The following is a 27,109-nucleotide window of genomic DNA, read 5'->3' as shown; positions in this document are numbered from 1 at the left end:
TAGTACAGAAACACTGGCTGTGGAGAAGAAGACTAGTAAACTAGGGGGAACTTGGCTGTTCTAAAGGTACATCAGAAAATTCCAGGTGACTGGCCAAGTGAGATAAGAGTGCAGAACTACTACTACTACTACCTCCTCCTCCTCCTCCTCCTATAGTAGTCGTCTATGCGGGGTCGTATTCTTCTCATCGTGATATGCTAAGAAGATAGAAGAGGAATAGGAGCAGAGGAAGAGGAATCTTCGGACAGCGTCATCAGACGTCTTCTCTTTATCCCTTCCTATTATGCCTACTAATCATTCCTCCTCCTCCTCTTCTCCTCCTTCCTCTTCTTCTTCTTCTTCTTCTCATCCCCTCCCCCTCCTCCTCCTCTTCTTCTTCTTTTAATGTTTATTCATTTTTGAGAGAGAGAGCACAAGCCAGGGAGAGGCAGAGAGGGAGCCGCAGAATCTGAAACAAGCTCCAAGCTCTGAGCTGTCAGCACAGAGCCCAACAAGGGGCTCAAACCCACAAACTGTGAGATCATGACCTGAGCCAAAGTTGGGTGCTTAACCAACCAAGCCACCCAGGTGCCCCAAGGGTGCAGAACTTCTAAGATCCGCAGACCTGTGTAGCACCCATAATGCAAATCCAAATAAGTGTTTTATGAATTCCTATATTCTTCCTGAGCTGTTCACCTCGTGGCTGTCACCACACAAGAACTCTGACATTGAGAGGATAGAGCTCATGGTCTGGAGAGTGGTTTATGTGAATAACCAGAGTTTCTAGAAGATTGCATAGTCATGGCCTTCATTACCCCATTTCGGGTAGCCACCAAGGAAGTCTGTCCTTTTTAAGGGATGGGGAGACAACATGGTTGAATTAATATGGGTTTCTTAGATGTCTTGGCTTTCCAAGGAGAGCCAGATATGCAGATTTTTATGTGGCTTTTGGTTTTATGTTAGAAGCCATTTGAAAAAACATTTTGGTACAAAAGCAGTTTGACAAAACATGTATGTGGGCTATATACATTCCCCTGTGTCCTTCCATGAGACCTGGGGGGAGAAAGACCTGGAGTTTTCTGACATGAGAGGCTTCAGCATGCAGTACCCATCCATACTGCTTGGTGGATGAGAAGGCATTGTTGCTGCCTCCTCTTCGCGGTGACTTTTCCTAAAAGCCTAAAGGAAACAAGGAATGATAGCCACATCAGAGGCAGAACCCAAAACAGGCTTGCAGTCATCAAAATTTGCAGTAGGGCTGCTCAAGTACTCTCCAGCAGAGATGTTTGGGGGAATCCCACTCTGCTCAGACCTTCCTTCCTGGATGTAAGAATTATCTTTAATCAACATGGAGAACTCATGTGAGATCAGAGTTAAAGGCCAACTGAGCCACAAGAGGATCAAGCCTTCCAAGCAAATGGGGTAGGACAGACACTGGTCATCTCAATCCTTTGTACACTGTGTGGATGGCCATGGTTAGATTTCATAAATGGCCCCCAATTCATGGGTGAAAAATTCTTCTGTGGGTGAAGAATCTTCCTTAGAACAGCCTGGTCTCCTACTGGGGCTCAGTACACAGCAGCCAGTCTATTGGAGAAGGAAGATTTTTGCCAGCGATGCCAGAACACTCCAGGCAAAGGCCTCATGGCCCTAACCTTATAGCTGTTCTGGATACCAGCCTATATGGGGTCTAGCAGTTACAGTGCTTTCAGTCCATTGACAATCCACCGACACTGTACATTCTGCCCTCACTAGTGATAGCTCTTCTCTGAGCTCTGTCCAGTAGTAGTTCCCTGAATTTGGACCTTTGCCTGTGGCCTCCCCCATGAGGGACACCCTCTACAGTCTTCTCAACCTCTCCCAACTTTTCCTCTCCTCTAAGTCTGCTGTACTTTTCCTCCTCCAATTTGGTGTTAGCTTCTCTCTTCTCTGATGCCTGAACCTTTGGCCTGATGCCAGCCCTCTGCTACCCTTATGTTTTCTTACATGGTTGTACCCACAGGTGCAAATGTTTCAAACCTCAAGGGTATATTTGTCTTTCTGAAATCATTGATCTTGAAGACTAGTGCTAAACAAGGTGTTCTTATCATTTTAAAGGTCACATGACTTAGCTTGGGCTGCAATAACAAAATACCATAGACTGAGTGGTTTAAACAACAGATATTTATTTTCTTATAGTTCTGGAGGCTGGAAGTCAGAGATCAGAGTGCCAGCATGTTTGGGTTCCGGTGATGACCCTCTCTGTGGCTTGCTTTCTTGCTGTGTCCTCACATGGTGGAGAGAGAGGAGAGTGTGACCTTTCTTCCTCTTCTCACAAAGGCACCAATCCCATTATGGAGCACCACCCTCATGAACTCATCTAAAACTAATTACGTCCCAGGGGCACCTGGGTGGCTCAGTGGCTTAAGGGCCCAACTTCAGCTCAGGTCATGGGCTTAGGTCATGATCTCATGGTTTGTGGGTTCAAGCCCCACATTGGGCTCTATGCTGACAGCTCAGAGCCTGAAGCCTGCTTTGGATTCTCTCTCTCTGCCCCTCCCCCACTCGAGCTCTGTCTCTCTGTTTCTCTCTCTCTCTCTCTCTCAAAAATAAATAAACATTATGGGGGTGCCTGGGTGGCTCAGTCGGTTGGGCATCCAACTTTAGCTCAGGTCATGATCTCACAGTTTGTGGGTTCAAGCCCTGCATCGGGCTCTGTGCTGACAGCTTGGAGCCTGGAGCCTGCTTTGGATTCTGTGTCTCCCTCTTTCTCTGCCCCTCCTCACTCAACTTCATCTCTCTCTCTCCTTCACATATATATAAACATTAAAAATTTTTTTTAATTAAAATAAATAAAAAACATTAAAAAATAAATAAATAAACCTAATTATGTCCCAGAGCCCTCTTGTCTAGATACCATCACTGGGATTAGGGCTTAAACATATGAAGTTTGGGGACATGCAGACATTCAGTCCATAACATCTATGGAAGGAAAGTGATTCTTTATGACCAGTATATGAAGTGCTAAGTCTTCAGGGTCACAGGACCCTGTGTCAGTTTTATAGAATAAAACCAGTTGGTGACAGTGGTGAATATTAACACAAGGCGTGCCTGGGTAGCTGATTCAGTTGAGCATCTGACTTCGGTTCAGGTCATGATATCAGGGTTCATGAGTTTGAGGCCCGCACCGGGATCTCTGCTGTCAGTGCAGAGCTCGCTTTGGATCCTTCTCTCCCCTCTCTCTCTTTCCCTCCCCTGCTCTCACTCTCGCGCTCTCTCTCAAAAACAAAACAAACCAAGAATATTAATGTTTATTATTTATTTTTCAGAGACAGAGTGTGAGCAGAAAAGGGGCAGAGAGAGAGGGAGACACAGAATCCGAAGCAGGCTCCAGGCCCAATGCGGGGCTCGAACTCACAGGCTGTGAGATCATGACCTGAGCTGAAGTCAGACACTTAACCGACTGAGCCACCTAGGGATGCCTGCTCCTTCATTTTATGAAGGGAAGGATAATAGCACAAATTACTTTTGTCTGGCATCCTCCACATTTGATAATTTGAAAGCACTTTTATCTACCAAATTGCAGATAAAAGAAAAAGTTAAAATTGACAAAATGAAAATGTCACCTTCTTAATTTTATTATAAAAGTAAAATGTTTCAATGATTTATCAATTTACAAGAAAAAGACTCCATTTTTAGCACAAAATATAGAAAACAGCCTTCACAGATATTTGGCTGCCAGGATTCTAAATATAAATGATTTTGCTGAAGGGCGCCTGGGTGGCTCAGTCGGTTAAGCGTCCGGCTTCTGCTCAGGTCATGATCTCACGGTCCATGAGTTTGAGCCCTGCGTCAGGTTCTGTGCGGACAGCACAGGCCTGGAGCCTGTTTTGGATTCTGTGTCTCCCTCTTTCTCTGCCCCTCCCCTGCTAATGCTCTGTCTCTCTCGGTCTCAAAAATAAATAAAAACATTTTTAAAATTTTTAAAAAACAAATGATCTTGCTGAAAGCAGACAATTTCTAGTAAGTGTTATGAGAAGAATTAAAGAACATAGTGATATATTGGGGTACCCATGGTGTCTTAACCTTTTATGTATCACTTTTCTCACTATAGCAGCTTGAATCCAGCAACTTTCTTCCCCAACTTGAAGGGGAGAAACCTCTCCACTATTTGGACCTCTGTTAGAACATTAACTACATCTTTGTAAAAGGAGATTTCAAAATGGAGCAAACAAGACTGGCTAAAAGGTCTCTTTTTTAAAATAGAGTCAGGTGGTGGGGGGTTGGGGGGGGGGTTACTCACAGAGCTGGATGTCCTGGTGGACCTGATGTGAAATTCCTGTGGAACAACAACACTTTTAAATGGTTTGCTAGGATTAGTTACGTATTGAAAGTTTCTAGTTATGCTTTTCTAAAATTAATTAATTATTTTTAATTTATTTAAATCCAAGTTAGTTAACAGTGTAATAATGGTTTAAGGAGTAGAATTTAGTGATTCCTCAGTTACACATAACACCCAGTGCTCATCCCGACAAGTGCCCTCTTTAATGCCCATCGCCCATCTAGCCCATCCCAACCCACCTCTCTATAATTATGCTTTTAAAAAAATACTAAAAATAAAGGTTCAAGCTGCCAAAATACATCACATAATTAATTGATTAAATTAAATTAAACAGGGTCAGGCATAAGGGAGGAGAAACTTATGCACATCCTCACTGGGGAAACCATGAACTTAAAAAAAATTTTTTTTTTAGTCAGCTGCAAGCTCTCAGCCTGGACTTAATTTACTCCTCACCATGACACCTGAATCATCCACATTCTTCACTTCAAAAAAAGCCAATGTGATTTAATAAGTTTCAGTCCCTCATTTGCATATTAACTCTACCAATCTCAGTTAACCTAATTTAAATCCCTGTTTTGCCTAGAGGAACTGAACATTTACTACACTCCTACCTAGCTTTTTGCCTGTATAACTCTACCCCTTCTTTGTCTTCTTTAGGATCCAATTCAAGTTTATACCTGAGTCTGTGTCTCCCAAATTGGAATTCTCATTGCCCAAGTATATGCTTATTTTCTTAAATTTTCAGTGAATTTTTGTTGGTTGACTTCTTGTACACAACTTTTTTTTTTTTTACATTTTTAATTTATTTTTGATAGAGAGAGACAGAGCACAAGTGGGGAGGGGCAGAGAGAGAGGAAGACACAGATCCGAAGCAGGCTCTACACTCCGAGCTGACAGCACAGAGCCTGATGCGGGGCTGTAACTCACAAACCGCGAGATCATGACCTGAGCCGGAATTGGATGTTTAACCGACTGAGCCACCCAGGCGCCTTGAATTTTTTTTTTTTTTTAATGTTTACTTTTGAGAGAGAGAGAGCGCGAGAAGGAGAAGGGCAGAGAGAAGAGGAGACAGAGAATCTCAAGCAGGCTCTGTGATGACAGCAGCGAGCCCCATGTGGGGTGAACCATGAGATCATGACCTGAGCTGAAGTCGGACTGACGCTCAACCAACTGAGCCATTAGGCACCGCCCCCCACCATCCGCCTTTTTAAAGTTTAATTATTTATTTTGAGAGAGAGAGTGCCCGCAAGTGGGGGAAAGGCAGAGAGGCAGAGAGGCAGAGAGAGAGAGAGAGAGAGAGAGGGAGAGAGAGAGAGAATCCCAAGTAGGCTCCACACCATCAGCACCATCAGCACCCAGCCCCATGTGGGGCTGGAACTCACAAACCAAACTGTGACATCACAACCTGAGATGAAATCAGGAGTCAGACACTTAACCGACTGAGTCACCCAGGTGCCCCCAGAACTTTTTTAGACTCTTTTGTATAACCTCATTTATTTTTTTCTTGATTGTCCATACTTAAAACAGAAGCCGACGTTTGCCCAGAAGGCTATCACAGATCATTCATTTTTAGAAAATAAGTCTTGGGGCGCCTGGGTGGCTCAGTCGGTTAAGCGTCCGACTTCGGCTCAGGTCATGATCTCACGGGTCGTGGGCTCGAGCCCCGCATCAGGCTCTATGCTGACAGCTCAGAGCCTGGAGCCTGTTTCAGATTCTGTGTCTCCCTCTCTCTCTGCGCCCCCCCCCCAACTCGTGCTCTGTCTCTGTCTCAAAAATAAATAAACATTAAAAAAAAAAGTCTTTCCCAGAAATTCAGTTCACATTGATGAATTAATTGCCCTCATCCACACCTGCCAGTAGACAAATAACAAGAGAAAAACTAGTAATACTGATAGTATGTATGCTTTGAGGCATGACTTCAGTATGATTTGGAAAATGCTCTACTTATGGACCTCTATAGGAACCCATATAAATAAGAGACCATTACAGAACTTTTGATGCTCTGCTACAACTAAGGAGGTAGCTGTAATAAAAAGTGGACTTTTGCAAAACTGTTTCATGATATTACCTATAATGCAGAGTACCAGCAAAAATGGATTTATTCAGTAATAGCAGAGAATTACGATTGATTAGAGCAAGCTGTGACAAAACTTTATCCAATTCTGGAGATCAAAGGAAAGGAGGTTTTTTTATATAAGAAAGGAGAAGTTAGGAGGGGCTGTTGTAAACCAAAATTCCATTGGGGTAAACTGGGAGCTCAAAGGTGTAGTGTCTTCTCATTGGCTGGATTGTTTTGTTGTGTTTTTTTCTCATTGACTGGATTGTGACTGTCTCTCATGTCTCTCTTAGGCTGGGCTTTTGCCAATGTCAGGAAGGAAATCCTCCTTTCTTCTGCTGGAATGATGAACTACTGGTTTCTTCCTGTTGGGTCTGCCATTGATGACCAGTGGTAGGGCATGAGGGTCCTCTTCCTACCTCCCAAGTCCATTTTATAAGGTTTCCTTTATAAATGTTCATATTTACCCCTTTTGATCAAGATCTTTCCTTAAAAGCCTCACAGATCAAGGATCAGATTTTAGTGGTTTTGTCACTCAGTGCCAGAAAAAAGGACCTTTCCTGGTTGTCATGTCCTAAGTTGGAGGGAAAGTGGAAACCGGTTGGAAACCACTTAAGGCCACATTTGAGTTAACATGGAAGGTTAGGAGAGAGAACTCCCAGACACTTCCCATCTATAATATAAATTTACCAAGATCATAAATATTGGAGATCATCTCTTTATTGGGTACATCATTCTTACAAAAGTTTGACCAGCAACGATATACAAAACTTAAAATTATTAAGTTTACAAAACAGAGGAAGTAACATGCTAATTCCAAATTGTATGATAGTTCTAAACCAGGACCTTAGGTCTGAAAGTAGCCAATTGAAATATTTATTGGCACTCTTTCTGACTCAGGGGAGTAAAGCTCTCACTATGGAGGCATACCTGGAGTGTGTATCCTCCTGGAAGTCTCCAATTAAGAGAGGCCATGAAAACAGAAAAGTGAATACTGCAGGAGCACACTGAAAGAACCAAGTGAATTTGGGAAAATACAGTGCAAGTATAAACATGAAGCAATAGTTGATCAATTTTTTGCAAAACGGCAAAGTTTCAAAGATGTTTTAAAACAGTATCATTATCTCAAAAGAACTGTGTGGAACCAAATATGTTATTGATAATACAGCCTATAAACTTTAAATTCAAAAACCATGAATTTCAGTAAGAATCTCTGAATATCGGTTAATAGTTCATATTAAAGAAAGATTTTGTGAAGGGATGCCTGGGTGGTTCAGTCAGTTAAGGATCTGACTTCAGACTTCAGGTCATGATCTTACAGCTCATGAGTCCAAGCCCCACATCAGGCTCTATGCTGCCAGCTCAGGGCCTGCTTGGGATTCTGTCTCCCTCTCTCTCTGCCCCTTGTCCCCTCAAAACAAAAAACTAAACTTAAAAAAAAAAATTATATATATATATATGTGTGTGTGTGTGTGTGTGTGTGTGTGTGTATACACATATATATGTGTGTGTGTATATTTTTAATATATATATTAAATATAAATTTTTGTGAATTCTGAAGCTTCTAACCCTTCAGAAAAAGCAAGAGAAAAATTAATTTGTCACAGGATCACAATGAGGCTGTTTCCAAAAGGCCATAGTCAAAAGAAGAGGTTTCCCCTTTCGTGAGGGCTTGGAAAATGCGGACAGGGGTCCTTTCTTCCCATAAAAGAGAGAGAAGAAGCAACAGTGAGAAAAAAATGCATGCAAGATCCAAACATCTTGGGAAAGTTGTCTCATCAGATGTTGTCTGCTTCACTTTGGGAAATCTTTACTTTCAGATTAATAGGTGGTGTGCAGGTCCAGTCGGGTTTGGTTATTTCTTTAGCTCCATCATGTAAATCCAAGAGTCTATTGCCTGGAGTTTGGTGGCACAAGACTTGGTGTGAAGTTCCTGATAAGGGCCTTTCCAGTGAGGCAGTAGAGTCTTCTGGAGCAGTCTTTTCCTGGTTGTAAGGTGTGATGCTTAAGGTCATTGTCTTCCAGGAGCGCACTACCGAAGCATGGTTACTTTTAATAGAACCAACTAGGCTTTTACAATATTGAAGTATATGTTCTTTGTTCTTTTATCAACTGTGGATCAAAGGAGGCATGGCCAAATGCATTGACCATCCTGTGACTATCTCAAAGGGTGAGTCTGTGTTCCCAAAGGGGTGGATCTGAGGTTTAGAAGGACTAACAACTATGCTTTCAGCCAAAATATTTGGAAGACCTCTGTAAATTTTGCCAACGGACTCTTTTTTAAAGCATATTTATTCATTTTGAGAGACAGCATTGTCAGCACTGAGCTCAACATGGGGCTCAACCCACAAATCGTGAGATCATGACCTGAGCCGAAATCAAGTCAGAGGTTTAACCGACTGAGCCACTCAGACTCCCTACCAATTGAGTCTTTTTTTTTTTTCAACGTTTATTTATTTTTGGGACAGAGAGAGACAGAGCATGAACGGGGGAGGGTCAGAGAGAGAGGGAGACACAGAATCGGAAACAGGCTCCAGGCTCTGAGCCATCAGCCCGGAGCCTGACGCGGGGCTCGAACTCACGGACCGCGAGATCGTGACCTGGCTGAAGTCGGACGCTTAACCGACTGCGCCACCCAGGCGCCCCTTACCAATTGAGTCTTAACCATGCTATTAGTGCATTCAGTTAACCCTGAGGATTGAAGATGGTATGCTAATGAAAGTTTTGTAAAACCAGCTAAACAGTGCAGACTTGTCAAAGCACCTGTCCAGTGAAATGGGTTCCCCTCGCACTATAGAGTTGGAGAGGGATTTTCCCAGGTAGGGATAATCTCTTCTGAAACAATTTTAGCCATGGTAGAATGACTGACCTGTCTACAAGGGAAAGCTTTGATCCAGTGAGAAAACATACAAACCATGATTAAAATATATTTATATCCACAAGATGGGGAAGCTGTATGAAATCCATTTTTTTAACAGGTTTCCCTGGATTATACTTTGGACACATGGGATGAGTGAGGCAGGTGCTTTGTGAGACCTTATTAATATTTCCCAACCAAAATTGGTTCATGAATGTTGTCATTTTCTCAGTAAACCAATGGTTTGACGCATGTACAGTTGTAAGTAGGGAGAATTTTAGAATTTCTGGTAGAGCTGGATTGTTATTTGCTCCAAACCAAAGTTCTCTATTACTATTGAACCAACAATTATTAGATTTTCAATACTGTTTTTCCTTTGGGTGTCTATGATCATTCCTCACCACCCAAATTATCACTTGGGATAACATCTCTTTGGACCAAGACAGAGGTTTGGCTACTGGCCTCCTTGCAAGCAGCATTTTTGGTGGAAATATCAGTGAGGCGCTTTCTTTTGGCCTCCAGGGAGTTGAGTCTGGAATGCCTGGAAAGCTTAATAATATCCAGAGCAGCTGGCAAAGGTATTACATGTAATAAAATTTGGACATAGGAGTCATTTTTAATTTTATCCCCATTGGAAGTAGGGATATTGTTGTTTCCATAATATTCAAAAGTCATGAGTTACCCCAAAGGAATACTGACCATGGGTATAAATGCTTGCAGTTTTACCCTTGACTAAGGGTACACAAAATACACACATAAAATTAACATAAAAATACACAAAAATAAACTCAAAATGGATGACCTAAATGCGAGACAGGAAACCATCAAAACCCTAGAGGAGAAAACAGGCAACAACCTCTTTGACCTCAGCTGCAGCAATTTCCTGCTCAACACATCTCCAAAGGCAAGGGAAATGAAAGCAAAAATGAAGTTATTGGGACCTCAAGATAAAAAGCTTCTGCACTGCAAAGGAAACATTCAACAAAATTAAAAGGCAACCGACGGGATGGGAAAAGATATTTGCAGATGACATATCAGATAAAGCCTTAGTATCCAAAATCTATAAAGAACTTACCAAACTCAACATCTGAAAACAAATAATCCAGTGAAGAAATGGGCAGAAGACACGAATAGACATTTTTCCAAAGAAGACATCCAGATGGCCGACAGACACTTAAAAAGATGCTCAACATCACTCAGCATCAGGGAAATACAAATCAAAACCACACTGAGATACCACCTCATGCCGGTCAGAGTGGCTAAAATTAACAACTCAGGAAACAACAGATGTTGGCGAGGATGTGGAGAAATGGGAACCCTCTTGCACTGTTGGTGGGAATGCAAACTGGTGCAGCCACTCTGGAAAACAGTGGGGAGGTTCCTCAAAAAACTAAAAATAGAACTACGCAGGGCGCCTGGGTGGCTCAGTCAGTTAAGCATCCGACTTCGGCCCAGGTCATGATCTCCCGGTTCATGAGTTCGAGCCCCACGTCGGGTTCTGTGCTGACAGCTCAGAGCCTGGAGCCTGCTTCAGATTCTGTGTGTCCCTCTCTCTCTGCCTTTCCCCCACTCGTGCTCTCTCTCTCTCTCAAAAATAAAAACATTAATTAAAAATTAAAAAAAATAGAACTACCCTACGACCCAGCAATAGCACAACTAGGAATTTATCCAAAGAATACAGGAGTGCTGATTCATAGGGGCACATGTACCCCTATGTTTATAGCAACACTTTCAACAATAGCCAAATTGAGCCTAAATGTCCGTCAACTGATGAATGGATAAAGAAGATGTGGTTCACATACAACAGAATGCTACTTGGCAATGAGAAAGAATGAAATCCTGCCATTTGCAACAACGTGGATGGAACTGGAGTGTATTATGCTAAGTGAAATGTCACTCAGAGAAAGATAGATATCATATGTTTCCACTCATACGTGGAACTTGAGAAACTTAACAGAAGACCATAGGGAAAGGGAAGGGGAAAAAATAGTTCCAAACGGAGAAGGAGGCAAACCATAAGAGACTCTTAAATACAGAGAACAAACTGAGGGTTGATGCGGAAGGCGGGGGGAAGGGAAAATGGGTGATGGGCATTGAGGAGAGCACTTGTTGGGATGAGCACTGAGTGTTGTAAGCAATGAATCATGGAATCTACCCCCAAAACTAAGAGCACACTGTATACACTGTATGTTTGCCAACTTGACAAAAAATTATATTTAAGAAAAAAGACCTAAGTTATCATATAATCTAGAGCAGTATAAGGTGATACGTGCCAGGGATGAGTAAGTTGAAGGCTGGACAAATCCATGACAAATGTCCTATGTAGAGTCAACAATGTCCATAAAAAAGATAAATCTCTGATGGAAGTCCTCAGGCCATCCCTCGTCAGAGATGGGCCCCCGGACAGGAAAGGTCAGGTCCCGTGGGAAATGGGCAACCAGGGGGCTGGATCCGCAGTTACCTTTGGGAATTTTACTTTGCCGCATGGAGAAGAGATGGGGGTGAACCTCTGAATGTGGCGGCATCCATGAAGGGTGACATTACACTACAGCAAATCCAGCTGCTCTTCTAGGTCTCAGGCTCCAGGTCCGCCCAGTGCAAACTAGGGGGAAATGGAAATATTAAAATTAATCATTAGTACTGACAGAGTGATAGATACACAGATTAGTGGGACAAAACAAAGAACCAAATGAACCCACACATAAAGGCCCAAGTGATTTTTGACAAAGATGCAAAAGAACTTAAATGGAGGAAGAATATGCCTTTTAACAGATAAATGGTAATGGAGCAAATGGACGCCCACAGGTAAAATATAAGTAAATAAACAAAAATTAAACCTTACCTAAATTCCACACCTTGTAAAAAAAACTCACTCAAAAGGAATCATAGATTTAAATATAAAACAAAACTATAACATTTTAAGGAGAAAACTGGGGGGACTTAGGATCAAGTGAAACGTTCTTAGACTTGACCTTAAAAGCACAATTCATAAAAGGAAAAAATGACAAATTGGACCTCATCTAAGTCATTTTTCTTAAAATGAGAAAATTCCAGGGGTGCCTGGGTGGCTCAGTCAGTTAAGCATCTGACTCTTGATTTCAGCTCAGGTCATGATCTCACGGTTCGTGGGTTCGAATCTTGCATCGGGCTACACTGGCAGCGTGAAGCCTGCTCAGGACTCTTGCTTTCCCCCCTTTGTCCCTCCCCCACCCCCAAATAAATAAATAAACATTTTTTAAAAATGGGAAAGCTACAGAGGTGAGCAGGTTAGTGGCTGCTGGGGGTTAAACATGAGGGGGTTGTTATAAAGGAGTAGAATGAGGGAAGTTGTCGTGGTATTTCAGCAGTTCCATATCTTTTTTTTTTTTTTTTTTTTTTTTTATTTATTTTTGGGACAGAGAGAGACAGAGCATGAACAGGGGAGGGGCAGAGAGAGAGGGAGACACAGAATCGGAAACAGGCTCCAGGCTCCAAGCCATCAGCCCAGAGCCTGACGCGGGGCTCGAACTCACGGACCGCGAGATCGTGACCTGGCTGAAGTCGGACGCTTAACCGACTGCGCCACCCAGGCGCCCCTGCAGTTCCATATCTTGATTGAGGTGATGTTACATGAAGTTACACGTGATAGAATCATATAGAACCACACACACGTATCTGTGTGCATATGTAAACTGGTGGAATTTGAATAAGCTCTGTGGACTGCAAAAAAGTAGAATCATTAAATATTAGATTAAAAACAAAGTCACAGGGAAGCCTGGGTGGCTCAGACGGTTAAGCACCGGACTCTGGCTCAGGTCATGATCTCACAGTTCGTGGGTTCACGCCTCGCGTTGGACTCTGTGCTGACAGCTCAGAGCCTGGAGCCTGCTTCAGATTCTGTGTCTCCCTCTCTTTCTTCCCCTCCCCCACTCGCACTCTGTCTCTCTCTCTCTCTCTCTCTCTGTCTCTCAGAAACAAATAAACATTAAAAAAATAAAATAAATAAACAAATAAATAAAAACAAAATCACAGCCACACAAAAGAAGCTGCCATGATGACTAAAAGCCACGATAACTTCCTTTCACTAGAAGGTAAAGGCCAATTGCAGAGTCACTTGAGTTCCCAGTAGACAGACATGACGACAAACCCAGAGGTCCTGAAATGCAGAGAACCAAGAGGGGGCTCAGTTGATACCCTAAAGGATGTCCTTTCATAGCCCCTGTCATAGTTGCCAGTTGTATGGTTTCTTGAGGGATATCTGTCTCCCCATGTCTCAGTCCACCATAGACCAGGTAGCTTACAAACAACAGAAACTTATTTCTTGCATTACTAGGGGCTGGGAAGTCCAAGATCAGGGTGGCAGGAGATTCAGTGTCTGGTGAGACTCCAGGAAGGAAGGAAGGTGTTCTCAGGGGATCTCTTTTCTGAGGGCACTAATATAATTCATGAGGGCTCCACTCTCAGGACCTAAGCACCTCCCAAAGGCCCCACCGCCAAATATACCACACCGGGCATTAGTTTTTAATCCATGAATTTGGGGTGGGGGACTTCAGTCTATATCCCCCTACTGTCAGCTCCATGCCCTTATGTGTTTCTTCCCTGATGGGCAAGTTCAGTCTCAGCATACAGTAGCAATTCACATAGCATGAGATAAATATGTAAGCAGACTCAGGTAACTTACTTGAGTGCAGAAAGAAGGATTTACTACCTTTTTCTATGGTGTCCTCTCTCCCTCCCCAGAGTCAGCTGTGATGATGGGGCTGTGGTCTCAGCCCAGCACAGTCCTGCAGGGCAGCCAAATACTAGCTCAACAAAAATTCCATTTCCTGGGGTCCTACTGTGTGTCAGGCCCTGCGGCAGACACACTTTATCTCAATATGGTGTGCAATACAGAGATTTAATGTGCAAACAGATCAGAGAACAGGGCCATAGCAGAGAATGGTTGGAGTTCGAAGGAAATGAAATAGGGAGGTGACAGAAAGCTACAACCACTACTTCTGAGGAGGTGACTCCAGGGGAAGAGGATTCTGGACAGAGGCAACTTCAGGCCAGAGGCCTCAGGCAGGACTGAGATGGTGCATTTGAGAGCGAGGAGAAGACTCTAACCCATGCTGGAGGAGGAGGGCATGGAAACCAGGTCATGCAGGCCCTGTAAGCTGGGATGAGGAGTTTGGTTTGTTCTAAACCAAATGGGAACCACAGATGGACATGCTGCTCTGAGGGAGGCCTGGGCTGCGTGTGGTGATACTGGTGGAGGGGGCCAGTTTCTTTGTGCGGGTGCCATGCTGCTGGGAGCTTCTGGAGCGGGGAAGGGCAACTCAGAGAAGGCAAGTGAACACTTGATAGACCTTTAGGTTGGTGGAATCTGAGCCTCATGTCTGACATGGCTTTGATCTGTCCATGGGTACCGTACCCCAGGAGGCTCTGCCCTGTGATGTCCTTGGCAGGAGTAGTGGGGGGAACCACTGCAGGGAAGGACTACATGTTAGGCAGAACTCTTTTCCTTCCGGGGCACTTAAACCCAAATGTAAGTGGTTTTGCCAAAATAAAATTATTGATTCATCCATCAAGCTCACAGGACAGCTTTAGGCACAACTGGATGCAGGGCTCAGTGAGATCAAAAGGGCTTGTCTCTTATCTCCACTCAGCTGCCTCTTTTGGCTTAGTTTTCAGGCATGCATCTCTTTAAAGAGGAAAAGTTGCTGCTGGCAGCCCCAACTCCCAAATCCTGGTGCATGAACTCCAGGGTCCACAAGAGGGTTCCCCTTTCCTCACAATTCCTTGCAAGTCCTTTGAATGCCTCTCATTAATGCACCTCAGGTCACATGACCACCCTTGACCCCCCCCCCCCCATCATTATAGCTTTGGGTTGAATATGCTCTGATGACCAGGCCTGATGCATATACTCAGTAAAAACTTGAATGAGTGAACGAACAAGTAATTACTGGACATACTTACTTGTTCACTGTTAAAAGCCAACTTTTCTTTAGGCTCTTCTCCATTTCTCCCAGTAAGTTAGCTATATTGGTCTGCTTAGGGCTTGAGGTGCTAAATGATTAAGTTCCAGAGCTTGGCTTAAAAAATGAAAATCACCAATATTAAGGAGACTTGTTATGAACTGAATGTGTCTCCCAAAATTATGTGTTGAAGTCCTAAACTACTATCTGATGGTGCGGAGATAGGGCCTTTGGGAGGTAATTAGATTTAGATGAGGGTGGGTCCTCCGTTACAGAATCAGCATCCTTATAAGAAGCATAGAGACACCAGAACTTTCTTTTTCTCTACTATGTAAGGACACAGCAAAAAGATGGCCATCTACAAGCCAGAAGAACTCTCATCAAAGAACCAAATTGGCCCACACCTGGGTCCGGGACTTCCCAGTCCCTAGCACTGGGAGAAATAAATTTCTCTTGCTTAAGCCGCCCAGTCTCTGGTATTTTCTTATAGCAACTGAACAGACTGAGACACTCACCAAGAGATGAAGGAGGTTCCCCTTACGGGCATCTGCAGAGCAAGATGGTGTCTGTTCTCATGAACCAGTTCACAGAGTCTTTTAAGACAAGGTATCAAACTGAGAATATTCAGAATTTCAACCTTGCTCTCCTGCTTAATTACTATGGAGACACACACATTTACTCCTATCACCAAACTGTCTTGTTGACTGTGAGAAAATAAACAGAAACCTGCCCTGCTGACCGGGGACCAAACACATCACATAGCACAGTGAGAAAAGAAGTACTATGCCTCTGTAGATGAACTTAAAAATCAAGAAACACACTAGTCCCAATCTCAGTGAAGACTTCTATGATGCTAAGTCTTTAACAAACCCAAATGTATCCCTCAATTTCAAACGTGCAGCAGATGTAATCGTGAGGACAAACTTAGGGGTAGCACTGGGTTTGTGTCCGGCCAGACATCAAAGCACAGAGAGGGCAGAGAAAGAGGAAGAAGGTCACTCCAAATGAGGAAGTGAGGAGTCTCATGAAGAAATACCATCTTGGTTTAACTGTGGAAGGGGCATTCTTTTTTTTTTTTTTTAAATTTTTTTTCAACGTTTATTTATTTTTGGGACAGAGAGAGACAGAGCATGAACGGGGGAGGGGCAGAGAGAGAGGGAGACACAGAATCGGAAACAGGCTCCAGGCTCTGAGCCATCAGCCCAGAGCCTGACGCGGGGCTCGAACTCAGGGACCGCGAGATCGTGACCTGGCTGAAGTCGGACGCTTAACCGACTGCGCCACCCAGGCGCCCCTGGAAGGGGCATTCTTGAAAGAGGTAGAGAGGCTGGGGAGGCATTCCTGATAGGCTGAGGGCACATATAAAAATGCCCAGGGGCACAGAACTGCTGGGTGGACTCCAGAGGAGAGCTACCCCTGGCTGAGGGAGAGGGCAGTCTCAGGGCAGCCAAGACAGAAGCTGCAAGGATGGGCTGCTGGCACTGGCTTTCCAGGTGAGATTTGAGCTAACTGATACCCAAACTGATACCCTGGGCAAGTCAAAGGGTCAGAGCCACCAGGAACCATTTGTCTCAGATGTTCCAGCATCACCTGGAAAACATTACCCTTCACCCCCTCCCCAGCAGGTTGGCTGCTATACAAGCAACCCCAATGGGAGACCAGAAAGCTGGTTCAGAGGACCCTTCACCCATGTGCTCAGGGCCATCTGATCTAACCAAGGCCACCCATACAAGGTACAAAGGATTGAACTCTAATGACTGATGTCTACCCTACCCCAAGAACTGAGCCCTACTTGGCTCAGCTGGACTTTAACTCTGCTACAACACAGACCAACCCCCACCCCCACCCCCACCATGCTGCAGGCAAACAATTACTATACGCAGGGAGTAGGGCCTGAGTAGGCCTGGAGGTGGGCATATACTTCACAGTGTTGGGAAGAAACTGAGCAGACTGGCCAAAAAGTCCCCTGACTATAAGCCTGCCTGGGCTTCTACCCTGTTTCTACCCCCAGTCCTCCTGCCATCAGGGGTGGGGGAGAAGCATCACTCCAGTTATAGGAGGCAGCAGTCATTTCCAACCCCAACACATGGTAATGGCTGAGCACTGTGGCTCAAAGCCCCTTAAGCCTAGGGTCACCATTCTCTCTCCAACGTGCTTCAAACGAACATTCTCTTCTTGACAGGAAGCATAACTTTTGGAACAGGGACACAGCTAAAACCAACATACAAGTTTTGCTGAACTGACATTTTATTGACCTTTGGGAAATTAGTTTCCAAAATTTTTTAAATCAAAAGACCCCACAAACCAGAGGATACGGGTCCATATGTCGGTTCGACCACTTCTTTCCTCTGTGCCCTGGCACACTGGCAGCAAAGACAATGAAGGCCACAGTATGCAGAGACACTAGGAACATTGGCCACATCCCAGGACAACAGGATCTTCCTTCTCTCAGGACCAGGGTGATGGCCATGAGGTGAACATCCTGCTATCCCCAGTAAGGCAACAAAAGTCAAGGACCCCTTACCACGGAAGCCAGTCCTTCTATTCATGAGCCCAGTTTTGTTCTCAATCTCTTCACACACAGTGATCAGAACCCCCAATATTAAAGATGGCTTAAACAATAAAGCTTTTATTACCATACATTCCAGGGAAGTGTGAGACAGTCAGTTCCAGGGTTGGATAAATCCATGACAGGTACCATGCGTAGTGTAAACGATGTCCATGGAAAGGATTAACCTTCTCTGGAAGCCCCCAGTAGACACAGCTCAGCTACTCTTGACCAGAGCTTGGTCACAGGCATACCTGAACCAGTTGGAGGGAGCAAATGAGGCCCATCACGGACTCCACCACTCATGATTCTCTCCTTTAAAGAGTGGCGACCATGGAGGTCTTGCTGTTCCAGGGCACATTGCGGTGCCTGATGCACACCTTGGGAACCTGCCAGGTGGTGGAGCTAAGATGGTTTGTATCACGGAAACTGGCAGCAACTTAACACTGCCAACAGCCTAGGCAGGTCCAAGTGCAACCTAGCTCCTGAAAACTTCCCACACACCTGCCACCCCAGCGCATGTGTTGGGGTGTGCCAGGTTTAGCTTTCAAATGGCTACTCTCCTCTCCTTTCTGGAGTGAGGTTTTTCATGTTGAACAAGGTGCCAGCCCTAGCTACAGGCTTTCCAACTTCCCCTGTCTTCTTATGGCCTTTCTCCAGTGTGGACTTTCTTGTGCTGAAGAAGGGTAGAACTATGTTTGAAGGCTTTCCCACATTCTGTACACTCATAGGACCTCTCTTCAGTGTGGAACTGCTGGTGCCGATTGCGGTAGGACCTGGTGGTGAAGGTCTTCCCACACAGGCTGCACTCATAGGGCCGTTCTCCAGTGTGAACTTTCCAGTGCTGATACAGGCCAGAGCGGGTCACATAAGTTTTCCCACATTGCTTGCACTCATAAGGCCTTTCTCCAGTGTGAACTCTCTGATGAAGAATGAAGCTATGGTTGTATTTAAAGAACTTCCCACATTCCCTGCACTCATAGGGCCTTTCTCCAATGTGAACTTTCCGGTGCCGAATGAGAGTAGACAGAACGCTGAAGGCTTTCCCACATTCGCTGCACTCATAAGGCCTTTCTCCAGTGTGAATTCTCTGGTGCAGAACGAGTGCATCTTTGCGGTTGAAGGTTTTACCACATTCATCACACTTGAAAGGTTTTATGCCCGTGTGAACCTTCTGGTGCTTCCTCAGTTTAGAGGGATAACTAAAGGCCTTTCCGCACTCAGTACACACATGGGATGTTTCTCCAGTGTGAATTTTTTGGTAATTAACATGGGTGGACTTCTCCTTGGGGGCATTTCCACCTTTTGGACATCTAAAGGGTCTCTCTTTGGGGTGGGTTACCAGGTGGTCAAGGAGCGCAAAGGCCTTTGGGAAGGCTTTCCCGCAGTCACTGCACTTGAAGGCCTTCTGTGTGGCGTGGACTGCCTGCTGCTGTTGGCTACTGGAGCTGGGTTGGAAGGCTTCTCCATGCTCGGTGCTCCTGTGTGGCTTCCCCTTGCTGTGGGTGGCCTGGTGCCGGAGAAGACCTAAGGTGGTAGGCACGTCCTTCCCAGACTCCCCAAGCAGAGAGGGCTTCTCTGACAGGTAGACTCTGTAACTCTTCATCTGCTCTGTAGGGGTTTCCCCACCCTTCAGGCTACATGGACAACCTGAAACATAAAAGCCAGTTACCGAGAGCTGGATTAGAGAGAGGAGGTACCTACATCACAAACACACATCAGACGTACCAGAAAGCAGTCCACAGAATTGCCAGGAGGTTGCTAGAAGTCTGGGTGAGAAACGGCTGGCCCAGTAGAACAGGGCTCTGCCAGATCACAGAGTAGGAAAGACCTCAGCAGGGATAAGAACACAGAGATGGGAGCAGTGCCAGGAGAAGAGGTGAGGCCACCAGTTCACTCCTTGCAGTGTGTTTCAAGTAGGGCCTCCACTGCTGGTGACAGTGGGCACTGTGAAGAGGATGTGTCTGGCCAGATGAAAAGGCAGCTGTAACAGAGTAGCTGGGCTTGAAGTATTATTGAAGGGTGTGGGCACATCTCAAGTCACTGGTGGCTCTACACTGGCGTGGAGAACAGGGAGGGGGGTCATCTAGGTCCTGAGAGTCACGGTAGGGACAGAAATCGCATACTGTGTCCACAAGGGAGAGGAAAGGTGGGAACAGTGTGTGGTCGCTGGCCTCAGTACCAAAAAGCCAAAGCACACAGATGAGCAGCATGCTATGAGCCCATCACTGAAACCAAGACATGTCCCAGCCCTACTCACCAGGACCAGGACCAGGACCGCTCCTGGCCTCAACTCTGCTGACCAGAGTCAGGTCCACCATGCTGGGAACCCAGAACTCTTCTTCACTCTGCAGCTGCGCAACCACATGGCACCTTGAAGATGCAAATCCTGGGAGGGAGAACGGCAGTAAGAGGCCAACCCAAGCCAAGGCTTACCCACTCCGTCCCCCACCAAAGGAAGCGCATGTCACCATGGCAACCACGAAGGAAACCGAGTATGAGAAAAACAACATCCTCGGGGCACCTGGGTGGCTCAGTCGGTTAAGCGTCCGACTTCAGCTCAGGTAATGATCTCACGGTTCCTGAGCTCTAGCCCCACGTCAGGCTCTGTGCTGACGGCTCAGAGCCTGGAGCCTGCTTTGGATTCTGTGTCTCCCTCTCTCTCTGCCCCTTCCCTTCTCATGCTCTGTCTCTCTCTCCCACTCTCAAAAATAAATAAGCATCAAAAACATTTTTTTTTTCAACGTTTATTTATTTTTGGGACAGAGAGAGACAGAGCATGAACGGGGGAGGGGCAGAGAGAGAGGGAGACACAGAATCGGAAGCAGGCTCCAGGCTCCGAGCCATCAGCCCAGAGCCTGACGCGGGCTCGAACTCCCTGACCGCGAGATCGTGACCTGGCTGAAGTCGGACGCTTAACCGACTGCGCCACCCAGGCACCCCCCAAAAAAAAAAAACATTTTTAAAAAAAAGAAAAGAAAAAAACATCTTCTGCACAATTAAACATGTGTTAAGCAGGTAGACCCCATGTTGTGTTTTACCATAATCTTTTAATAGAGCCTCCCATGAAGTAAAACTGACATAACTTAAGTAAAAAATAGACAAACGATAATAGTTGGAGAACTTTCAATAATGGACAGAATCACTAGGAAGAAAACAAATAAGTATACAGCACTTGAACAACACTAAAAATCAACTAGACCTAACAGACATCTATAGAGCATGCCACAATACAGCAGCAGAATGCATATTCTCACATGCTCACATGCACATGGAACATTCTCCAGAACAGACCACTTGATGGGAAATAGACTTTCGAGGACTGAAATCACACAAAGTATGATCTCTGACCACAAAGGAATTAAAATAGAAATCAACAACAGAAAGAACTTTGGGAAACTCACAAATTTATGGAACTTAAATACAACACTCCTAAATGACCAAAAGACAACTACAGAGCACTCTGAAATGAATGAAAATGAGAATACAACATGCCCAAAGTAATGGGACATAGCAGTGCTTAGAAAATAGGAAATTAGAGCTATAAACACCTCTGTGCTGTTTCACTTCTAACAATCTGACACCAGAAGTGGGTAGGTACAGGGCAGGTGTTCCACACCACTTCTCCAAATCTCAGACATCAAGCTGGTGTCCAAGGATTCCATTCAATTCTCATATTAACTACCCAGAGTCAGCGTCAGATCCCACAGATTAAGGGCTCAGTCCCACAGGACTGCTGCTACTTCAGACATCAGTTGAAAGTCCCAGACCTCCCACACTTCTTACCAAGTGGCTATAAATCAGGGATTCCCACAATTATTGATCCCTTCTCAGGTTCAATAGTTTGCTATAATGGCTCACAGAACTCAGGAAAAGAGTTTACTTACTATACCAGTTTATTATAAAATATACAACTCAGAAACAGCCCAATGGATGAGATGCAAAGGGCAAAGTATGTCAGGGTAGAGATGGGGGTGGGGGTTGACGAAGTAGAGGGTTAGAGGCATTCACGCCCTCTGGTGGTGCCACTTTCCCCAATAACCCAGAAGCTCTCTGGAGCCTATTGTTTAGGAGTTTCTATGGAAATTTCATTATGATGTATAATTAATTAAAGCATGGGCCACTGGTGATTGGTTCAGTCTTCAGCCCCTCTAAATATCCCTGGAGGGTAGGGTTAGGGGACTGGGAGGATAGGGGGTGGGGGCAGCTCAATTTTTAACCTTCCAATCGTGCCCTAGTCTTTCTGGTGGCCACCCCCTATCCTGAAGCTATCTAGGGGCTCCCAGCCACCAGCCATCCCATTAGCACACAAAAGATACTCATCATTTCAGAGATTCCAACAGTTTTAGGAGCAGTGCTAGGAAGTGGGAACAAAGACAAAATATATATTTCTTTTATGTCACAGCACCCATATTTAAAAAGAGCTCAGGGGCACCTGGGTGGCTCAGTCAGTTAAGCATATGACTCTTGATTTCAGCTCAAGTCATGATCTCATGGTTCATGAGTCTAACCCCTTGTCGGGATCCTGGCTCACAGTGTGGAGCCTGCTTGGTATTCTCTGTCTCCCTCTCTCCCTCTGCCTCTCTCTCTCAAAAATAAATAAATAAACATTTTTTTAAAAAAAATTTTAACGTTTATTTATTTATTTTTTGAGACAGAGAGAGACACAGCACGAATGGGGGAGGGTCAGAGAGAGAGGGAGACACAGAATCCGAAACAGGCTCCAGGCTCTGAGCTGTCAGCACAGAGCCCGATGCGGGGCTCAAACTCAGGGACCGCGAGATCATGATGTGAGCCGAAGTCGGACACGTAACCGACTGAGCCACCTAGGCGCCCCTAAATAAACATTTTTTTTTTTTAATTTTTTTTTTTCAACGTTTATTTATTTTTGGGACAGAGAGAGACAGAGCATGAACGGGGGAGGGGCAGAGAGAGAGGGAGACACAGAATCGGAAACAGGCTCCAGGCTCTGAGCCATCAGCCCAGAGCCTGACGCGGGGCTCGAACTCACGGACCGCGAGATCGTGACCTGAGCTGAAGTCGGACGCTTAACCGACTGCGCCACCCAGGCGCCCCAACATTTTTAAAATAATTAAAAAAAATTAAAAGATCTCAAACCAACAGCCTAACTTTAGTCCTCAAGGAACAGGGAAAAGAAAAGCAACTAAACTCAAACCTAACATAAGAAAGGAAATGGTAAAGAACAGAGATAAATGAAATAGAGATTAGAAAGAGAGAATCAGTGAAACCAAAATTAGGATCTTTGAAAAGATTAGCAAAATTGAAAAACTGCTACCTAGACTGACAAGAAAAAAATAAAAGAATCAAATTATTAAAAAGAAAAATGAAAAGGGGGACATCACTAACAAAATTACAAAATAGAAAGTTAAAAAAAAAATTTTTTTAACGTTTACTTATTTTTGAAAGAGAGACAGAGTGTGAATGGGGAAGGGCAGAGAGAGGAGACACAGAACCTGAAGCAGGCTCCAGGCTCTGAGCTCTCAGCATACAGCCTGACATGGGACTCGAATTCACGAACCATGAGATCATGACCTGAACCGAAGTCAGACACTTAACTGACTGAGCCACCCAGGCATCCCTAGAAAGGTTTTTTTTTGTTGTTGTTGTTTTACATTTATTTATTTTTGATAGAGACGGAGTACAAGTGGGGGAGGAGCAGAGAGAGAAGGAGACACAGAATCCGAAGCAGGATTCAAGCTCCGAGCTGTCAGCACAGAGCCCCACACGGGGCTCGAAACCACAAACCGTGAGATCATGACCTGAGCCAAAGTCAGACACTTAACCAACTGAGCCACCCAGATGCCCCACCCCTAGAAAGGGTTTTAAGGAAATACTATGAACAACTGTACTGTATGCCCACAAATTAGATAACTTAGATAAAACAGACAAATTCCTAAAAAAGACACAAACTACCAAAACTGACTCAAGAAGAAACAGAAAGTCTGATTATATTTAAACAACAACAAAACTTCCCCCATGGGGGTAAGAAAAAAAGTCAGCCCAGAGGGCTTCACTGATGAATATTAACACTGAAATAAAAATTTCCACCAATACTTGACACACTCTTCCAGAAAACAGTAGAAAAGGGAACATTTCCCAACTCATCCATTGAGGCCAAAATTACCCTCATACTCAATTAAAAAAAAAAAAAGACATTATGAGAAAACTACACACTGGTAACTCTTACAAATAAAGATGCAAAACTCTTCAACAAAATACTAGCAAAGCCAATCCAGAAATACATAAAAGGATTATAAACTACGACAGAGTGAAAAACGTCCTAGTAACACAAGGTTGAACTATGAAAATCAATTACTGTAATACTCTGTGTTAACAGAATAGACAATAAAAATCACACAATCGTCTCTTTTTAATGTTTATTTATTTTTTTATTTTGAGAGAGAGAAAAAAAAACACATGCAAGCAGGGGAGGGGCAGAGACAGACAGACAGACAGACAGACAGACAGACAGAAAAAGAGAGGGAGACAGAGAATCCCAAGCAGGCTCCACACACAGCACAGAGCCCAACTCGGGTCTTCATCTCATGAACTGTGAGACCATGACCTGAACCAAAACCAAGACTCCGACACTTAACCGACTGAGCCTCCCAGGCCCCTGCACATGATCATTTCCATACACATGGGAAAGTACTAGACAAAATCTAATGACCTTTCATGATAAATGCACTCGACAAATTGAGAAAAGAAGGGAAATTCCTCACCTGAAAAGGTGAGCTGCAAAAAACCCACAGTGATTATTAGTGAAAGACTAAATGCTTTTCCCATAAAATTGAGAATGAGACAAGGATATCTACTCTCACTAATTCTATTCAATAAAGTACTTGAGGTTCTAGCCAGGTCAGTTAAGCAAAGGAAGAAGTAAAGATATCTCTATTGGCAGATGACATCACACCACATATATGGAAAATATCAAGGAGTTCACTAAAAAAAAAAAAAAACTATTAGAACTAATAAATGGGTTTAGTAAGGCCACAAGACACAAAATCACTATACAAAAATCTCTATTTCTATACACTAGCACTGAACAATCTAAGATGAAGTTAAGAAAACAATTCCACTTAAAATATCATCAGAAGGAATAAAATACCTAGGAATAACTTTAGTCTTATATGCTGAAAACTACAAAACACTGTTGAAAAAAGTTAAAGACGACTAAATAAATGGAAAGACATTTCATGTTCTGAATTGAAAGATATTAAGTGGCAATACTCCCCTAACTGAGCTACTGATTCGAATTCATGGCTCAAGCTTGGACCAGGGAGGACCCTATAAATTTTCTTTTGAAGAAAGAAGGCAAAACCCAGAGCACAGAGAGGCCATGACTTCAGCAGACTCACAGAGACAGTCAGGGCTGAGTGGGATTTGTTGGGCAAACTGTAAACTTCTGAACCCCAAGCCCTACTACAGGAGGCAGTGGGGCAACAGCTATTGAGGCTGCTAACACGGCTGCTCAGAGAGAGGCAGGGGAAGAACACACAGCCCATTGCCAGTACTCACAGCACCAACCACAGGGAACCTGGGAAGGAAGCAGCCTCTGTGGTGGGGTTTTAGGATGAGCACAGCTTCCTATGGGTAAAAGGCAGAGGCGGTCTGTTAGGAAAGAGTGTGAGAGACTTACCCAGCGAGCCAATAAGTGCAAAGTTCTCTAGCATCACATCACGGTAAAGGCTCCTCTGAGTCAGATTAAGGAGCCCCCACTCCTCCCGGGAGAAATACACAGCCACATCCTCAAAGGTCACCAGCCCCTGTAATGATGGATTGAACTGAGCCTTAGGGGTCAATAGTGGGCAGACAAGCCAACCAAAACACAGACAGAGGAACACATCTAGGGCCTTGATCAGTGTCCCAAGGTCCTGCCTCATCTCTCACTGACATCAACTTTCCCTTTAAGCCCCAAACCCCTACTCCCACTCGACACATACCCTCTACCTCCCTCCTCCTAAGCCTCTTACCTCAGAGGATTGCCAGGGCCCCCAATTCCATTGGTGCCTCTCTCGTCATGTTACTATTGGACTCTGCATCCTGCCCACAGCAACAACAGGCTGGTGACCAGATAGATGCCATCTATGTTCCCAGCCAGACACACAGGTCTCACCCTGTCTCCTGCTAGCCAATTCCCTCTAAGTCCCAGAGATCGGCTCCCAGAGACAAGCAAACCTAGGCTCACCCTTCTGGTTTTGCCCCGGTGTCTGACATGCACAGAACTCTTTGTACCACAACTTGTTAGAGCTCCACACCCCAACACAATCTCACCCGTTCAGCCCATTGGCAACTCGCTGGACTTCCCTTACATGCCCATTCTGCACACAGTGTCTCCGGTAACACCACTGAGAGCAACCACAATACCATCCTCACTCAGCCCAGCCCCACTCCTCCATGGCTCAGTGTTAAGGGCATCCCCGCCTCCGCACTCTGCACTGAAGACCTCCGTACCCAGGCCTGTCCCTCGCTTCAACTCTCAGCCGACCAGACCACACATGGATCTCCAAGACCCCTCTTCCACCTCTGCCTCTGACCAGGCTGCCCCTTCACCTGCACAGCCTTCCCCGCTTCTCCTGAGCTCATTCAGAACCCGACCCACTGGGTGGGGATCAGGGCTGTCAGAGCCTCTGGCACCTTCCACTTACCAGCGCCTCCTCGGCCATCGGAAGCTGTGGACGGAGCTTGGCTGCGATAGGCGCCGAATTCCGGTCTACTCAGCTCAAATCCGTACCTACCACCCCGCCTTGGGCGCAGGAACCTCCGGCCGACCGCGGAACCTTCGAAGCTAGGTCTCCTCCGTGTAAAATGTGCTCAAAGACCAGGGAACCGCCCGCGGGAGGCCCTGACCCTCCGGCACCCGTTCCGCAGTGGGCGACACCGAGTCTTAGAAAAATGGGGTTATTTCCGAGGGTCACGGCGCGCGCACAGGCGCCACGAGGGTCCCCGACCCTCTTCTCGGCAACGCGGCTCTCCAAGTGCTGGTCTCCACCCACAGCTGCAAGAAGAACACAGCTAGAGCAACGCCGAAGTCCGGCCGCCTCCAGACGCCTTCATTAACTTAGCTCCAGCGTCACTTTAGGGCCTCATTTCCCAGCTCCCCTCGCGGTGCCGCTTGCTCGTTGCCAAGGCGACAGGAGAGGGCGCTGCTGTGCGTTCGTACCGACGTAGCCAATGACGGCCCCAGAGAGGAGTTTTTCCGCGTTCCGTGGAGGTGGGACTTCCGGCGTCTCCCTCCTTCGGAACCACGTCCGGCAGACGGACTGCGTAACTGCGCGGAGGCGGGAATTTGGGAGGCTCCTCAGAACGGTGGAAACTGGCATATAGAGGGCCGGAGAGGAGGCTGCGCGCTCTGTACGCGGCTTAAGCTCGGCAAGTGTTTTTGGCGGTA

General features: G+C 45.3%; 1 protein-coding gene across 6 annotated transcripts; it reads right to left on the bottom strand.

The window, feature by feature from the left end:
* Positions 1-523: 523 nt before the first annotated feature.
* Positions 524-27,109, bottom strand: ZNF584 (zinc finger protein 584). Of its 6 annotated transcripts, XR_004342938.1 has the most exons (7): positions 26,367-27,109; positions 25,358-25,484; positions 19,958-20,086; positions 17,786-19,347; positions 11,675-11,815; positions 4,262-4,297; positions 524-1,158 (listed from the first exon to the last, which is right to left on the bottom strand). XR_004342938.1 is itself a non-coding variant. In XM_032591263.1 (4 exons), exons 1-4 carry the CDS (start codon positions 26,382-26,384, stop codon positions 18,341-18,343), a joined length of 1,281 nt encoding a protein of 426 aa, XP_032447154.1. In that variant the 5' UTR covers positions 26,385-27,109; the 3' UTR covers positions 16,749-18,340. The 6 variants fall into 6 exon arrangements, 2 of the variants coding, with proteins under 2 accessions (XP_032447154.1, XP_032447155.1); XR_004342937.1 differs by lacking the exon at positions 524-1,158 and having other exon boundaries at positions 3,888-4,297; XR_004342939.1 differs by lacking the exons at positions 524-1,158; positions 25,358-25,484 and adding an exon at positions 25,237-25,305 and having other exon boundaries at positions 3,888-4,297.

This window comes from Lynx canadensis, chromosome E2 (genome assembly GCF_007474595.2).
Source record: "Lynx canadensis isolate LIC74 chromosome E2, mLynCan4.pri.v2, whole genome shotgun sequence".
NCBI classification, from domain to species: Eukaryota; Metazoa; Chordata; class Mammalia; order Carnivora; family Felidae; genus Lynx; species Lynx canadensis.
Note: the sequence above shows the minus strand (reverse complement) of the source record. Positions and strands in the feature narration are given on the sequence as shown.

Coding starts and splice junctions, on each gene's coding strand:
- ZNF584 (XM_032591263.1), bottom strand. Junction 20,087..25,357: donor TGCACTTATTGGCTCGCTGG/GTAAGTCTCTCA, acceptor TCTCCCTCCCAG/GATTTGCATCTTCAAGGTGC. Junction 19,348..19,957: donor CGGTCCTGGTCCTGGTCCTG/GTGAGTAGGGCT, acceptor TTTATGTTTCAG/GTTGTCCATGTAGCCTGAAG.